The 18,334-nt window shown below is 40.5% G+C and overlaps 1 protein-coding gene across 5 annotated transcripts in view; it reads right to left on the reverse strand.

The window, feature by feature from the left end:
• The window catches only part of PTPRB (protein tyrosine phosphatase receptor type B), a 122,371-nt gene that overhangs the window by 46,177 nt on the left and 57,860 nt on the right, over positions 1–18,334 (reverse strand). For all 5 annotated transcript variants that reach the window (XM_017509298.2, XM_017509302.2, XM_037731614.1 and 2 more), the window contains 7 exons: positions 17,419–17,685; positions 13,459–13,722; positions 9,217–9,480; positions 8,423–8,686; positions 6,938–7,201; positions 3,992–4,261; positions 469–732 (listed from right to left, as the gene is read on the reverse strand). In XM_017509298.2, the coding sequence (XP_017364787.1) occupies positions 469–732; positions 3,992–4,261; positions 6,938–7,201; positions 8,423–8,686; positions 9,217–9,480; positions 13,459–13,722; positions 17,419–17,685 (1,857 nt within the window). The remainder of the gene's footprint in view (positions 1–468; positions 733–3,991; positions 4,262–6,937; positions 7,202–8,422; positions 8,687–9,216; positions 9,481–13,458; positions 13,723–17,418; positions 17,686–18,334) is intronic.

An 18,334-nucleotide genomic window follows, 5' to 3' on the forward strand; every position in this document is an offset into this window, starting at 1 on the left:
GCAGCCCAGAGAGACATCTCTCACTTTCCTGGAACTCCGTGTTTTCATTTCATCTCATGCTGTTTCCAGTTCACAGCAGTCACTGCCTGTTTGTGGAATTTGTGTTTGCCCTTCTCTAGTGCTGGTCTCCCCTCCATCTATTTCTTGTTAGAAAGCTTGAATTAAACTACAATGGGTCACAACCCTCTTGTCAGTTTGATGGCAAGAGGAGGAACCGCATTCATTTTTTATCAAACCCTAGGAAGTAAACAAGTGGAGGCAAAACAGCAGAAGCCATTGCAAAAACTGGCCACAAATTATTCACACATAATCAAAGGTATGGTTTAGTGTCAAGCAGCCTGAAAGTCACAAATTGCACATAAAGCTACATCCTGAATAGAATAGGAATCTACAGACCAACCAAGGAAAAGCCAGTGAATACCCAGAGAATTCCCCCGCTATCCATTACTGGATGGCTCTTGGTCTTACCTGTTCTACCAAATATGAAAGACTCATTAGACAGCTCCCCGCTGTGAGTTACAATCACCATTTTGTACATTCTGCCTTGTAGCAAGTTCTGGAAAGAGAAGCTCTGGACTTGCGGGTCAACTTGCGCTCTCTCCTGGAGATTCCCATCTGGGTTGTACAAAAAGATGTTGTACCAGCTGAGCTCCCCCTCTGAGGCGGTCCAGCGGAAGGACAGGTGCCTGGTGGAGTTCTCTGTGATCCTCAGGTCCGTGACAGCTGCTGGGACTGGAAAAGGCGAGGAGCAAGAGAATGAGGGAGGGAAATGCAGTGAGGAGAAGAGAGCAGGTGGGAAAGAAAGGGAAAAGCAAACAGAAAGAGGGAGTTGTATTCTGTTGGAAACAGAAACAATAGGAAAAGCCAAAAGCATTTTACAAAAAGCTTCATGTTAGAATTTTGCAACCCCTTTTGGACTTCCGTGCTACCTCTTGGCAAGGTCAAGTGCTGCTAGAAACTGCCTCCTTGCAAACTGCTGGCACAGATGCTGCCCGATTCCTCAGAAGGCTTAAGATGCCAGTAGAAACAGAACAGGACATCTGTCTTGATTTCACATGAGTTCTCTTCTTCCACCCCAAATGCTCTTTCTCAGGCTCTCTTTGCTTTCTCCTCTCCTTTTGCCAGGCCCTTACAAGTTGTTATTTCCCATGGATGCATCCTTTCCTTCCTTCATATTCTACAGCACTAGCTGAGCAATCAGTCTCATTCAATTTATGGCTTTAACTAGCATTCTGGTCCAGATCTTCTTATGTCCAGCTCACTTCTCTTCTGAACTCAAGTCCATATTTCCAAATGCCTGTGGCCCCTTCTCTCTGCAAGTCATTCAGATATCTCAAACTCAATACACAACTGGACTCTGGGTTTTTGCTTGCCCTCTCTCCTCCTGCTTCTTTTATCTCAATTAATGGCATCCTCTTCTACCGGACATCCCAGGTAGAAACTCTGGAATCTTCTCTTCCTTTTTCTATAATCTACTCAGCCCCTAAGTGCCACCTCAGCCAATGCAAAAATATTTCTTACTATATCCACTATTCTTCACCAGGGCCCCTGCATTCAATCAGCTATTGGTCCTTATCATCCTGTGACTGCAGTCACGTCATGACCCCCATACCTGTTTAGCTGCATCCCCTACTCTCATTCTCGCTCACTCTGTTCCAGCCATATGGGCCTCTTTACTGTTCCTCTAACAGGTCAGACACACACCCACTCTGGGTCTTTGCCTTGCCATTAGTTCCACTTAGAAATATGCAAATATTTGCATGACTTTCTCATTTGTTTCAGATTTATACTCAAATGTCACTGCCTCAATGAAGTCTTTGGGGACTGTGCCATCTAAAATTGTAAGCCCTGGCTGGGCATGGCGGCTCATGCCTATAATCTCAACACAGGGAGGCTGAGAAGGGTGGGTCATCTGAGGTCAGGAGTTCAAGACCAGCTTGGCCAACATAATGAAACCCCGTCTCTACTAAAAATACAAAAATTAGCCGGATGTGGTGGTGCGCACCTGTAGTCCCCGCTACTCTACTCGGGAGGCTGAGGCAGGAGAATTGCTTGATTCCAGGAGGTAGAAGTTGTGGTGAGCCGAGATTGCACCACTGCACTCCAGCTTGGGCAACAGAGGGAGACTCTGTCTCAAAAAACAAAAAAAATTGTAAGCCCCTTGACCAGGTGTGGTGGCTCACACCTGTAATTCCAACACTTTGGGAGGCTGAGGCAGGTGGATCTCTTGAGCCTAGGAGTGTGAGACCAGCCTAGGCAACATGGAGAATCCCTGTCTCTACAAGAAAATACAAAAATTAGCTGGGCATGGTGGTTCATACCTGAAGTCCCAACTACTTGGGAGGCTGAGATGGCAGGTTCATTTGAGCCCAGGAGGCAGAGGTTGCAGGGAACTGAGATTGTGCCAATACACTCCAGCTTGGGTGCCAGAGCCAGACTCTGTCTCCAAAAATAAAAAATAATAAATAGATAAAATTACAAGCCCCAACTCTTGCTATCCTACTTTCCTGATTTAATTTCCTTCTTAGTCTTTATTACCACCCAACCTCCTATATCTTTTACTTAGTTTATTGACTTTCTTTCTCACTAGATTATAAGCAAAATGACCATGGGAAATTTTTTATTCACTTCTGTATATCCAGCAGTTAGAACAGTGCCTAACCTATAGTAGGTACTCAATAATAAATGAATTAATAGGTGGATCTCACCTCCGATTCATTTCTACTCAAATGATTCCCCCATGCGCTTTGATTTCTCTTTCTAAAGGTACAACTTTTTATTAAAACAATTACTGTCTGGCTAAAAAATTTGTATTGTTTACAGGATAAAGAAAGTCTCCTGAGGAAGACTACCAGGTACCCTCTACTTTGGCTCTAATCGGGCTTTCAGCCTCACCTTTCCATCATGCAACACACATTTCAGCCACCCACAACTTCTCCTTTCTCCTGTTTATACCTCCTGGGCTTTACACAGGACAGGCTATCTGTGCAATGTGTTCTACCTTCTCTCCATATGGAGAATCCTTCATGACAGTACTGAAATGTCACTTTTATGAAGATCTCCCAATTCCACCTGACCTTCATGCTTCCCTGAATGCTGGATATCCCTCTCCTATATGTACTTTTTATCACAATGAATTGCCATTACTTGTCCATGTGTCTGTCTTGTCAGTCACCTCGTTAAAGGATGAGAAGCATGCCTGATTCATTTTTCTGTCCCTGTCAGCATAACCATTCCTGCCTTCTGATCTACGTACTTAATAAATAAGTAATCAATCAATTAGGCCAATGTGGTTGTCTGAATAATGGCCCCAAAGATGTCCATGTCCTAATCCCCAGAACCTGTGAATATGTTACCTTCTGTGGCAAAAAGGGCTTTGTAGATGTGATTAAGTTAAGGATCTTGAGATGAAGGAATTATCCTGGATTGTCCGTGTGGTGACCAAGGTAATCACAAGAGTCCTTAAAAGATGGGAGAGGGAGGCAGGAGAGCAGAGAAAGAGATGTGAAGTCACAGGCAGAGATGGGAGCAATGCCATTGTTGGAGGGGGACATAAGCCAAGGAATGTGGGCGGCCTCAGAAGCTGAAAAAGGCAAGGAGTGGATTCTCCCCCTAACGTCTCTACAAGAAACACAGCCCTGATGTCTTGATATCAGTCCCCCCAAAACAATTTTCAGATTCTAACCTTCAGGACCAGAAAATAATAAATTTGGGTTGTTTTAAGCCATTAAGATTGTGACAGTTTATTACAGCAGCAATAGGAAGCTAACAGTGCCAATATTAATGAAAAATCAGAATCAGAGTGTGGTGGGCTGAATCCTGTGTGAATAGGGCAACTGACATGGAAGTGGTAAATTAGGGTGAATGTTCCCAGCATGTCAAGAGATAGATATCGTCTCCCAATGTTGCTTCATCCCTCTCACCCTATGGTTTTTACACAATAGTAGACACTGGCAATATGTGATACAGAACATTATGCTGTGCTCATTACCTGTTCGGCCTTCAGTCTGGGCTTCCTTGCTAAAGAGGCCTCCACTGACAGTGAGGATCTGTATCTTGTATTTCTTGCCTGGTGTTAGATCTTCAAATCTGTGTTGCTTAGTGGTGGCTGGCTCTGACGTGTTGCGCAGAAGGATTCCATTATCATTTAGAAGCAGGATATCGTACCTTTCTGCCACACCGGCAGCTTTTTGCCAACTTACTATTAAGGAATGACTGCTGTATGCATTGTCTGCAATTACTCCTTGGACAGATGCTGGAACTGCAGAGAGACAAGTGGAGCAACAAAATACATGTTCTATCACTTAGGGTAAAGTAATCAATTGAGAAAAACTCCTGAATCAACTGCAGGTAGAAGATGATGCATTTGCTTTATTCGTGTGGCACTGACACTTTCTGTGTGCCCTTATGGAGAAAAGAAGAGAAAGGATTTTTTTGACTTAACTTATCTCTACAACTACTTTGATTTTCCATTTTTTTCTCTGAATTTAAATAGGAGCTCAAAGTCAAACAGATAGAAGTTAGTGAAAATGACCCTGATAAATATGCAGACTGGTGCATACCCATGAATCTGGAAAGTGAAGAACGCGGAACAAGTTCATATTCAGTGAATGTGGGTTTGACAGCTGGATTATATCTCTTGTTTGGACTTTTATTGCTAACATTAACTAAGGTCAAAACTTCAAGCCTTGACTTTAGCAGTAGTATATGCTAGTATGTGCACTATAGCTCCATGTGAAAGCAAAATAGTACTCTTTGCTATTATAATATTTTCTGTCCTAGGTTCATTTCTTTTCTCATTCTACATAATCTTAGATTTTATCCATGGCCGTGGTTTGAAGTGTCACCCATATGGTGACAGACAGCTCCCAAATTTAAACTTTCAGTTCAGAAGTTTCTCCTGCTTTTACAAATTACATCTTTCCCTGAATGTACCACAGACATCCAACACCCAAGACGTCCAAATGGACTCCTCATCTCCCTCCCGCAATGTTCCCATTGTCTTCTGTTCCTATCTCTTGGTTCAAGTCAGAAACTTCAGTTGTCACTCTCACCCTTGTACATATAATCAAATACGAGCTTTATTTCTGTATCCTAAAATTCTCTCTCTCCTGAATCTAGCCACTGTGTTCTGCCACTACCTCAGGACCTATCACATCCTTTAGCAAATATAAACGGGACCTTCCATTATTGCAACTGCCTCTTGACCAGTACCTTGCGTCCTGACCTCCTACTCTTTCAATCTGCAAACTCTGTCTAGCATATTTTCATAGCACTTCCATGCTGATGGCCCTACAGTGGCTCTCCATAATTCTAAAACACCTTCACTGGCAAACAAAGTTCTTTGTGATTTGGTCTATCTACCTACCCTGCCACATGGCTCACATTTTTAATTTTAGTATACTTTCATTTTTTATACTTTTAGTAGAGATGGGGTTTTGTCACATTGCCCAGGCGGGTCTCGAGCTCCTGGACTCAAGCAATCCACCCACCCGGTCTCTCAAAGTGCTGGGATTACAGGCATGAGCCACCCTGCCCAGCCTTTATTCTACTATGCTAAATAAGGTGTAGGTCCCCAAATATGCCATCCTTTCTCTCACCTCCAGTGCTTTGTTTTTTCTATTGGAACCAAGTCAACTTATACACTTCACCTGGATGACTTCCAAGTATTTCTTTATTTCCTCCTGAAAGCCTTCCCTGACTTTTCTTGTTTGCTCCTCTAACATTCCATAACCACTTTTATCTTGGCACTTATCATGTTATACTGTCATTGCCTTTTTACTTTTCTATCTCCTTCTTGAGGTCAGCAGCTCTGCCTTGTGACTGAATGCCCACTTTCTAACACAGGGTTTGTTACAGGGTTAAAGATATGCAGATATAGGTATAAACACAGATATGAAATAGAAGCATAGCAGGGCATGGTATAGAAGTCTCAGGCCCCACAACTAAATAAATGGTCATGAGAATAGGAGACATCTAAGAAGTAATGTGTCACAGTGGAGAGGGCATGAGGTTTGGGGCCAGACAGACCTACACTTAAATGATAGCTTTAGGTCTTATTATATGTACCCTTGATACTGTTTCATAAGCTTTCTGAGCTGTACTTACCTCATCTGTAAGCGGACTAGAGTGTGACTAGAGATCATTTTAAAGCCTGGTATATGGCAGGTGCTTGTAGCTTATTTGTCTTTCAAAAATAATACATGAATAGTGATATTGATGTAAACAGATATATTATTCATTCGATATTTGTTTTTTTTAGCTCTGCTGGGTGAAGTAGATGACACAGATGTGCACTCTTTCTTAAAAGGTAGAGCTTTTGAAAAATGCATAATTATAGAAGTCTCCTTATTAAAATTTATGTATATATTTATTTATTAAGACAGGGTCTCACTCCAATCGCCCAGGCTGGGGTGCAGTGGCACGATCACAGCTCACTGCAGCCTTGATCTCCCCAGCTCAGGTGATTCTCCCACCTCAGCCTCCTGAGCAGCTGGGACTACAGGTGTGCGCCACCATGCAAGGCTAATTTTTGGTATTTTTAGTACAAACAGGGTTTAACTATGTTGCCCAGTCTAGTCTAGAACTCCTGAACTCAAGCAATCTACCTGCCTTGGCCTTCCAGGGTGTTGGGATTACAGGTGTGAGCCACCATGCCCAGCCTGCTTGTTAAAATTTAAAATTTTATTGTCCTTTAGCAAGTATAAAAATGTGTGCAAATAATTAGACTTCTGATTCCCTTTCATTTGCTTTGAAAATCTCTCTTAAGAGAAAAATGCAAAGAAAAAAATAAGAAAGGCTCTTGAAACCACATTGAATTGTACAAACTTAGGTGGTTTTAAATTTTGATTTGTGAATAGCTGAGCCCATTCGCAGTCCCATTTTGGAGAACCAAGAGGCATTCTGCAATCTAGCCCTTCTCCAGGTGGATGCTCACCTGTCCGTCCAACCACATTTATCTGATTCTTCAGGGACCCACTGACTGAGGCAATCATGATCTGGTACTCCTCCCCGGCCTCCAGTCTGTGGAACGTGTGCGCAAAGATGTGCTTGGGGACAGTCTGAGAGTCAGCCTTCTGACTGTGCCTGAATGCTGACACCGTGTAGGAATCGACATCTCCCCCACCAGGAGTCCAGTTCACCGTCAGACTATCTGTGGCTCCATTGGGAGAAATGCGAATATTTTTGACAGCGCTAGGAACTAGAAAAGAAAACAAATTTAAAAGTCATCACTTGGAGATTGAACTGTTGAAATTTGAAATTTTTAACCAGAGTTTTGAATGCTTCTGATGTTCTGGCCCCCAGTGAAAGAAATCACATGAAAAAGAAAGTAACAATTTGCCACTTTTGTCTGATTTTTCTGTGTGAACTGAAGTTGATGGGGAAAAGCTTAGGGGGAAGTCAAGCCAGTGAGTGGAAATGAAGAATACTAATTATACAGCGAGAGGCTGGCTAGGGTGCCTTGGTCCAAGTTTTGGTTTTCTCACTCACTAGCTGAGGGACTATAGGCAGATTATGTAACATCTGTAAGTTTCAGTTTCTTCATCAGGAAAAACAGCAGTGATGATACAGTAACCAACCCACAGAGTTCTAAAGCTGAAGATTCCTTCTCTTTCTTTCTCTCTCTCTCTTTCTTCTTCCTTCCCTTCCTTCCTTCCCTCCCTCCCTTTTTACTTTCTCTTTCTTTTCCTTCCTTCCTTCCTTTCCCTCCCTCCCTCCTTCCCTCCTTCCATTCTCTGTCTCTCTTCTTCTTTTTCTTTTTTGCTAGTGTCTCACTCTGTTGCCCAGGCTAGAGTGCAGTGGTGTGATTACGGCTCACTGCAGCCTATACTTCCTGGGCTCAGGTGATCATCCCACCTAGGCCTTCCCAGTAGCTGGGTCTACAGGCACGCACCACCATGCCTGGCTAATTTTTTGTATTTTTTTTGTAGAGACGGGATTTTGTCATGTTGCCCAGGCTGTGCTTGAACTCCTGGGCTCAAGCTATCCTCCTGCCTCAGCCTCCCAAAGCATTGTGAAGATTAAACGAGATGCAGACATAAAGTGCTTTGCTGTGGGTCTGGTTCATGGTGAACTGTCAGTACACGTTAACTACTAAGGAACATTCCTAATAGAGTCCTAAAGAGGTGAGACCCAAGTAACACTTAAATCTTAATCTGTTGGCCTCACAAGCACCAGCTAATCATGTCAGTTCATTGCTATTTCTCTGAAAGCGCCCTCCAACCCCCCACTCTCTAATGATATCATACTTTATTTCTGTTCATCTTGCTTGGACAACATCATTGTTACTATCAAGATAACTTTGCCCCATCTCACCATCTCGTTTTTACCCCTCTGAATCCTCGATCAAAATGCCTGGACTACCCAAAAGTTAAATACACCACTGTATCTATTCAGGTTCAATAACAATATTTCACATTACCTGTGAAGCCCTCAATGAAGGCTGACTGCTGTACATCTCCACTAATTGTCAAGACAAGAATTTTGTATTGGCGTCCTGGTGTTAGGGAAGTAAATCGATACTCGGTTGCAGTATTTACAAGGTGGAAAGGAGGAAATACTTTCATGTCATTGAAGAGCAGCTGGATCTCATACTGGTCGACATCCCCATTAGCTCTTGACCAAGTCACATGCAAATCCTCAGTGCTCCTATTCCGCAATGTTAGATCCTTAACAGGCTCTGGAACTAGAGAGAAAAATGAGAAGACATTTCAGGAATGGAACAGATCAGAGTTTACCTACATGATAATTCATGAATCACATTCAAGGAACTGGCAACACCTCCCTTCTCCAAAAAACCCACTAGCACTACTTCATGGATAATTAAACAAGAAAAGTTGGAAGCAACTATTAAAATTGTGATTTTTTTTCCTGACATAAATGTTTTATGATCAGCGTTGGTAGAATGTAATTATAAAATGAGTTATGATCTCAATAATAAGATAAAACAAGAAGTTGAGAATTTAAATGCCATGATGCAGGAAGACAGGGAAGAAACATGGGACATTTAGCCTTCTTGTCCCCTCACTATGTTTGCTTTTGTCTACCAATAAATATTTTGTAATTATAAGCTATGGCTTGGCTGAATGTTAGCGCCAAGTGAGACTTACTGAGAATGTAATGTACTAACCAAAAAGTAGAAAAAATTCAAGGTTCAGATAAATTGCTCAAAGACTTCCAAGTCCAACCATCAGACTTTGCAATCGTTCCACTTACTTGTTCTCCCATTCCCTTGTTCACTGGCTTCATATTGTCCACTTTTTGTAGTAACAGTGACACTGTACAACCGTCCAGGGACAAGCTGAACAAATACACATTCGTTTTCTGACTTGGAAATGCTTTTGGTTTGAATGAAGTTGTCTTTGTTTTTAATGGTGACATCATAGTGATCAAAGTCTCCAGTGGCATGCACCCAGGAGACCCTTAAATAGTCACTCCTGGCCGAGTTGCTCACACTGACTCCCTGGACTTTGTCAGGCACTGAAAAGGAAACAGAGAACGACTAAATATTTATTGATTCTGAGTAATTGATCACAGATCACAACCTGGGACAATAAAAAAAAAGAGAGTAGATTATTATTGTATGTATTTAAAAGAAAAATCTTAGATCTTAAATCACACATTTCTGGAGGGGAAAGATTGTTACACTACTTGGAGTGATTAAATGGATCTTTTAACAGAAGCTGATGAACTCATTCTAAGCCTGCTGTTTGCCTGCACAAAATGTCGGGTATAAGATGGAACATTAAACATGATAGCTGATGATTAATATGAGTGATGGTAAATTATATTGATAATTCCAGCATACATTGATGACTCAAAAGTTACTAAGAAGAATACAAACAATCCAAAAAAGAAAAATGAGGCTAGGCGCAGTGGCTCACACTTGTAATCCTAATACTTTGGAAGGCCAAGGTGGGCAGATCACTTGAGGTCAGCAGTTCGAGACCAGCCTGGCCAAAATGGTGGAACCCCATCTCTACTGAAAAATACAAAAATTAGCTGGGTATGGTGGTGCACACCTGTAGCTCCAGCTACTCAGGAGGCTAAGATGGGGGAATTACTTGAACCCGGGAGGCGCAGGCTGCAGTGAGCCGAGACCATGTCGTGCTCCTGCACTTCAGCCTGGGTGACAGGGCAAGACTCCGTTTCAAAAAAAAAAAAAAAAAGAAAAAGGAAAATGGAAGAGGAAACACATATGGTTAATTAAATAATAAATGAAGAGATTTTCCACATCATTAGTGATCAAAGAAATGCAAGTCAAAACCACAGTGAAATACAGTTTTATATCCACTTGACTGGCAAAATTAAAAAACCCAATAAAAATCAAGTGTGGAAGAATACGTACAGGAGACTGGATAATGAATATATACATATATACACACACACACACACAGAGTGAAATATTATGGTTATAAATATGTATATATTTATATTACTATAATATAAATTAATAGTTATAATTAATTTCTTAAAACACAAAAATGTGGATTTTTTGCCCTTAACATCAAAACACAAAATATGGATGAATCTTATCTATGTAATAAGTAAAACATCTAAGACCCTACGAAATTAAATACTGCATTAAAAATACCTTTTAAAATAATGTTAAAATGACAAAAACCTTAAAAACCCATAATTTTAGGCCTGTATATAAATCCTTGCAAGATGGAAAGCAAGGGGGAGATGAACACAGGAGTCAAGATGCTGGCTACCTTTGAGTGAATTCATGAGGTGGGGACCACATATTTTGATGAAGGCTATTGTCAAGGTCCTAGCTTGTATTTTAGGTAGTGGTTGGTTTCTTGTATACATGTTAAATTATTAAAAATTACGAATTAGATGCCTAAAAAGTAAAGGTGGCAACTGATGCATGGTTTCTTGAACCAAGAATTATAATTAATACAGTTTTGTGCATGTCAGGTTCTAATATATAAACAAACCATTCCGTGTATCTGTGGTCCCCTCCCCAACCAATAAATAAATACATGCATGTTATTAGGAACACTGTAGAATAAGGCAATTCTGTATTTAGAGCATAATATTAAGGAGATTTCATTTTTCCACTTGGGTCTGAATTTTAATTCAACAGTAGGCCACAGATTCTTTACTATTTCACTGACTGGACATTATAAACATTATTGAGCAGGAGCACTGCAGAAAGGCATGAACTCAGATCCAGGGTACTAAACTCTTATCCCAATGCTAGCATGTCCTCTAGGCCTGTGCAGCCTCCCTCTGTATTTGATATATGTTAAGGGCTTTCTGCTCTGACCACATGCCAACCTGTGTCCATTTTTCTCCTCTACTTTTTCTCAAATCATGAAATTATCCAGAAATTTCAGTATTTCGGCACAGAAGCTCCATTTTTCATATGCTCCTCACACCTACAAGTTCCATTAGCATCCTTTTTTTCATTGTGTTTACTGATTAGCTTCTGGAATATATCTCACCACAGATAATGGAGAAAGGGCAGATATGCTTTCTCCAAGATATTTACCTAAACCCAATTAGAATACAGTCATCACAGAGTTAAGGAGAGGAAATTATGAAGTGACATTTTATGCATGGGCTAAGAAAAGTCAATGATCCAGGCAATTTGCTGAAGGCAAAGCCACTATTACAGGAAGAAAAACCGGGCTGAATATCATGTTAAGTCAATAAGGAGCTCTCCAGGAGGAATAGGGGGTAATTTGTAGAGACTTGCCTCACTACCAGTGAGATAACGTAATACAGAATTAGAACTATTGGTATTTTCACCCAAAATATAGAAGAAGAGCATCAGAAATGGAAAAGGGCATTAAGATAACCAGCCAATATCATCAAGACAACAACTCAGACATGACTCTCCAGTTAAACCGATTTGTCGGGGGCAATAATTTGCCTCCATTAGTTATGCACCAAGTCCAAGTTCACGCTGATTAAGGCATAGAGGGTGTGCCACATAAAGAATCACTGTTCTTGCATTTAGAAGCAATCTCAGCAAAAGGCTTTGCAATATTAAAGTCATACGAATAGGAAATCATCATGAATTAACATCGATAGGAAGCAAGGGGTTGGTAGTTAGGTAACACATCCTTTAATTTCTGGTGATTTTTTAGGCTCCAAGGTGATCAATATGAGACCCTGACATAAGACTGCTTTGTGAATAGAAATCTGCTTTTCAGATGTAAGTCATTATCGTGATTGTCAGTGTAATTGGACTTAAAATTATTTGAGGGTAGGGATAATCTCTTTGTATCCCTGACTGGTGCTCTCGGATACAGCATGATGGAATGGACACAGCACTGGAGCTAGGCCGAGCTCTGCTACTGGTCAGCCCTGCAACCTTGGAGAAGCCACACTCCTTCTGTGGGACTTTCTTTATCCAAATGAGGAGATAGGATTAGATCATTCCAAGGACCCCTTCAATGCCAGCATCCTGTAACAATATAAATCAGAGGTTCTTGGCTTTTTGGGGGTCACAGAAACCATGAGAATCTGATAAAAGCCATGGACTCTTTCTTCTCAAAGGTTCTGACTCTTTCCTCAGCAACCTCATAAACAATTTCAGGGGTTACTACATTCCTAAAGTCTCCCGTGAACCATGGACTCCCACGTGGAACCCTTGATCTAAGTGATTTCTTATTATTCCTTCACCAGATATTTACTGAGTGCCGACTAAGCCCCAGGCCCTTTGCCAGGTAATAGGACAAGGACAATTGTTGGAGAACCTCATGGAAAAACTAGCATTTTAAAACACAAAACCAACCCACAGCTCAGTAGGACTCATGTGACAATGTACTGATGCCAACCTGAAGCAGAAATCCTCAGGTATAAACTCCAGGAAGCATAATTATATTGGGAAATGGTAGCTATTTAATTATTTTCAGCACATAGGACTGAACACTCATTTCCTTTGCTACGATTTTTGCTCCCCAGCCCTAGAACTATAAAGGTTCACATTTTCACCTCGTGTGAAAAAGGATGAACAGTGGTTTTGATCAACAGACATTTCAGGAAGGATTTTAGGATGGAGCGCTTCGTAGGCACTGGAGTCATTCAGAACTGGGTTTAAAATCTGAAACATACTGGCCGTTTAACAAGGTAAACAGTTGGGCAAGTTACGTGACCTCCTTGAACCTTGGTTTCCTGATCTGTAAAATGGGAATAATAACAATGGCCACCTCAATAAGGAGTTCATAAGGGTTAGTTAACATTTACAAAGCCAGGCCCTAGCAACCCAAAGTACTCCATAAACAGGAATACTTTTTACGCTATTTGAATATAATATAAATTCTAGTCACAAAGGGTCTGCTCACACAGGAATTTTTTGGATTAAAATACAAAGACTCCATAACAGTTCCGTGATCTCAAGAGCCTTTCATCCCATCATCACATAATTGTTACAGCTCTGTGGTGCCCTGAGCCACATGTGAATTGGTTCTTACAGAGCACTGAACCTTCATACAGCCTTACCTGTCCGCTCTTGGCTGAAGGAGTGATTTTCGTACTTGCCACTCCTTGTAGTTATGGTCACAGTGTAGAGGCGGCCTGGGGTGAGGGAGCTGAAGGAACATTCTCTGACAGACTTGGCAATGACAAGGGACTGAACCACCTTGCTGTCATGAGACAGTGTCACCTCATAGTTATCCACATCTCCGGGCGCCGGCAGCCAGGAAACGCTGAGGTAGTCATTACGACCGGAATTGTTCACTGTTACTCCACTCACACTGGAAGGGACTGTGATTTTGAAAGGTGGGGGGGATTCAAAAAGAAAAACACAGTCAAAAGTTTGAGTCATCTATTGCAAACAGCACAAACCAGGGACTCAGGAGATTTAATCTGATTACGTAAGAGGTCAAGGAAGTATGAGGATTTAGCTTCTGGAAGCTGAGTGCTCTTACATCAGAAGGCTAACCAAAATAAAAATATCAGGAGGCCTTTGGGATGCCTTGTAAATATAAGGATGCCACTACTACATTTTTATGGGGATGCTGTTTGTAAAAGCATTTCAAGTGGAGGCATCTTTATAGAATATTTCAGAAGGTTCCCTGTAAGAAAGGGAACAAATATTTCAACCATCCAAATGAACCAACTTGAACCAAACTTACCAATAAAGCAAAAATGTTTGAGGAGAAAGGGGAAGAATACGATGGCTTTTCTAAAGACCTTAAACTAGGATAACTTCAATCTCCTTGCAATGAGGTTATTTATTCCCGGGAAGTCTAACAGCTAACACAACCAGAGGGAATGCTTTCTCTTTGCAAAGTGTTTCCTGCCCTCTAGTGGTAAGAAATCAGCTTAAAAACCTATCTTGGAAGTAAGAAGTCTGGAAGCTGGACCAACCAAGGGCAGAGAGAACTATTATGGCAATAATGGCTTTTCTGATGTCAACTGTAATCATTTGCTTATATCAATTGGAGATTAGTATCACAAATGTTTACTGAAAACCTACTAGTTGCCAGGCACACAAAAATGAAAAAGGCACGAATCTCTTCAACAAGCTCTCTGGCTGGATGTATCGTCAGCAAATTAGTAATTGCAGTACTGAGTATAAGTTGAACCACATATCAGAATTAAATTATAATTCAGTACCATTAAATAGTACTGCCATAAATGAATATAGGGTAAAATACTACAATATACATGAACTGCAGTGCTGTTTTCATCATTACTTGATTAACAGTTTCATATGATTTTTCAATATTAGAACATCACTTATAATGGGCAGGATTTGGCTAGACAAATTCTGAGAATCCTCCTAATGTAATATGCTCTGACGTTATGAATTAAGCCCCAAAGTATACCTTATACTTAAAAGCACTTATCCATCACTAAAAGTTATAAACTGCATTCTACTGAACAACTCTGCTAATGCTGATGTACATATATGGACATTTTCTAGATGTAAAGTTGAACTTTTAGCCAAAAGATTTATATATTAGTTCATCTTTTCCTTCCTTCCCTCCTTTTCTTTCCTTCTTCCTTTTTTCTTTCTTTCCTTCCTTCCTCCCGCCAACCATCCACACATTCCTTGGTTGCTCTAAAAAGCAACTCATTACGCTTGTTTTTAAAAACTGCTGGAAATATCTGCAACTACTAACATTGTTTTAGAAAGGATACAATTATCAAAAGTTTTGTCAGAAATATGATTCATATGTTTAAGAAAAAATAGATACAAAATTTGTTTTTCCTTTAGGATGAGCATTTTCTCAGATTAGAATCAGATTCATTAAGTATATCTAATATCTTTAATTTTAAATATTCTGCCATCTTACCTGGGCTAGGAGGGTTTATTTACAAGTTTCAACTCTATGGAAACAGGTGAAATATAAGAATATCTTTCAAAATTATGTCAGTATTGACCAATATTTCAGCAATTTGAAGAGATGATAAGGATTATCAAGGCCTTAGCTACTGAATTCTTTACAACTGACTGAGCACGAAATTTACTAAAAGAGGCACCTTTCAAAATCCCTGTTACTGTGCTTCTTTGTACAGGAGTCTTCCATTTTCCTCCTTTATCATGATAATGTGCACTCCTTGTGTGTTTGCGTAAAATAACTTATGCTCGTATTTATTCATATTTGGTTCCCTCAAAATTTGATGACCATTCTTCAAAGAATTTCTTGTCTCTTTTTTGAATGCTTCTATCATATAACATGGGTCAGATACTTGTACCTTTATTCTAATTAAAATATAGGTGCAAAAATAATTATGTGTTCCACTTATTTAAAGTGTCCAGTTATTTCAAGAGATAGCACAGACTATTTTAGTAGCTTACAACAAGTTGAACAATCCTTGTGGTATTTAAAATGAGAATCAACCTGTGTGGCAGAATATGGTTCACCAACCATTTCGCAGCTAGACTACATTTCTCAGGCTCCCAGGCAGTTAGATGTAGCCATGTAAGTGTTCTGGCCAGCGGAATGTGGGTGGAAGTGAAATGTCTACTCCCAAGACTGATGATCTGTGCTCCTCCCCCATCTTCATTCTCTGGAGAAAGGAGGAGAGCTCTGAGGACCTACAGCAAAGAAGAGCCACCGACAGGAGACTGGATTCCTGAATTGCTACTTGGAAAAGAATCAACCAATAGAGACATCCAGTCATGAACACCAACATTATATCTGTCTAAGCAGGAATTAAATCAGTCTAATATGATTGATACAACTGCCACTGGGAAATGAATGCAAGGTCCTCCTTCTCTCCTCAGCTTCTTATTATTTCTCCTTCCCTACTTTGACATCCAGGGTAGGGGTGAATTACTGTGCATGGATTAAAACACAGAAGCTTAGGGAGATACGTCAATGGCAGAGCTAGGACCAAAACCTAGGCCTCCTGATTTCCAAGCTAAGCTTTTCAGCCCCCTTCCCCCAGGTATGCTACACTAATGGATGGTGCCAAGAGCTATTAAAAGAAAGAAAAGAAAACATCAGGGAGAAAGATGCAGGTGACAGTGTCAGCTGTCATAGAATGAGGGAAATGGGCGTACACCAGTGAATTTCTACCAGACTATGAAACATCTTCTCGGTAACTTTGCTGTTCTTCTGGGAGAGTCAATGAAGTTAATGTCCTCTGGGTTCATTAAGTAGGTGAGATTCATGATTTTGGAAAGAGATGCATCTATGATGCCTACAGCTAATATTCAGAATCTGAGTGTTGAGGATGAAAGAGATGCCTGAAATTCAACTTATAATAATTATATAAAATTAAGTAGGCACCGTCACTAATAATTATCAGAGCTTCTATTGGGTTTATGTAATTTATTTTTCTTTCTAAGAAACTGGAACATAAATTTTATATATCATATATATTAATTTTTATGTTCTTTTATTTTATTATGCAGAAAATTCTATCTCCTTCGTGCCATGGCTCCCTGACACACATGACCATATGATACTTATTTGTTTACTTAGCTTTCTAAAGGGAGCGCTTAAGGGTAAAAAAAAATTGTTTAGACGGCATATAGGCACTTATTAATGTTGCTTATGAAAATATATGAGACCTGAAAATTAGACCAGCTCCACTTCTGACCATATTAATTAGAGATCATTTTCTTTTTATGTCTTGAAAACTGAGAAAAGAAAAGAGTAAAAGCTGTTTTCTTTGGGAGGTTTGTTTTGTTTTTTATCTCATTACTTATTTACTTAACTGGGACATAAACATGTCAAAGGAAATCAGCTGAATAAGGGGATAAGCCTAGGCATCAAGTGAGGAGTTCTGACATGTTTATTGGAGATGTTAAAAAATTCAGAATTTATTCTCTCTTGCCATCACCCATCTCCCAACTTCTATTCCATACCTACTGAGTGGCACTGAAACTTAGCTTTTAGGAAGGCCAGGGATGAGTCTGATTTTTGGATGTTTCTATAATATTCTGATTGGGGCCTCATGTATTCAGATCTTAGTAAGTCACAGACACATAGCTCCACTTACCTGTTCTTCCCTCCACCACCACTTGTCGGGAAGAGATGCCTCCACTCACTGTTGTTACAACCACGGAGTACAGGCTGCCGGACTTGAGAGAGTGGAAGCTGTATCTGCTGGTCTCACTGGAGATGCTTTCGTTTTTAATGACCACATTTTCATGGATCAGTAAGACCTGGTAAAAATCTGCATCTCCCTGAGCCTGGGTCCAGTTCGTAAACAGACTACTGGTCATCCCTTGGTTGGCCACATGCAAGTCAGTCACTTGGGCGGGCACTAAAACAGTAGACAGAAGACAAAACAAATGACACTTAGTCGCCTTAAGAAAGTGTAAGAAAAATGAGTCAAAAAATGGAGACAGACTTGAAAGTGCTAAAAATAATTTTTGTGTTGTTGCTATAGACTCTCAGTTCTATTTCCTGTGGCAGATGGAGAACTACTCCTCTAGAGAGGCTCTACTACTTTGAAAAAGATGCTTATATAGAGAATCAAAATGATTTAAGATCCAATGGACAAACAAACAACCTTATTTTAAACTTGGCAAAATAGTTGAACAAAAACTTCCCCAAAGAATATAAATGTAAGACAAATAAGCTTGTGAAAGGATTCTTAAAGCCATTAGACATCAGTAAAAGTCAAATTAGGCTGGACTGGTGGCTCATGCCTGCAATCCCAGCACTTTGGGAGGTTGAGTAGGGCGGATCATGAGGTCAAGAGTTCAAGACTTTCTGGCCAACATGATGAAACCCTGTCTTTACTAAAAATAAAAAATTAGCTGGGTGTGGTGGCATGCGCCTGTAGTCCGAGCTACTTGAGAGGCTGAGGCAGGAGAATCAATTGAAACCTGGAGGCGGAGGTTGCAGTGAGCCAAGATCACACCACTGCACTCTAGCCTGGCGACAGAGCAAGACTCATCTCAAAAAAA

The sequence above is a fragment of the Cebus imitator genome, unplaced genomic scaffold (assembly GCF_001604975.1).
Source record: "Cebus imitator isolate Cc_AM_T3 unplaced genomic scaffold, Cebus_imitator-1.0 Scaffold414, whole genome shotgun sequence".
NCBI lineage: Eukaryota > Metazoa > Chordata > Mammalia > Primates > Cebidae > Cebus > Cebus imitator.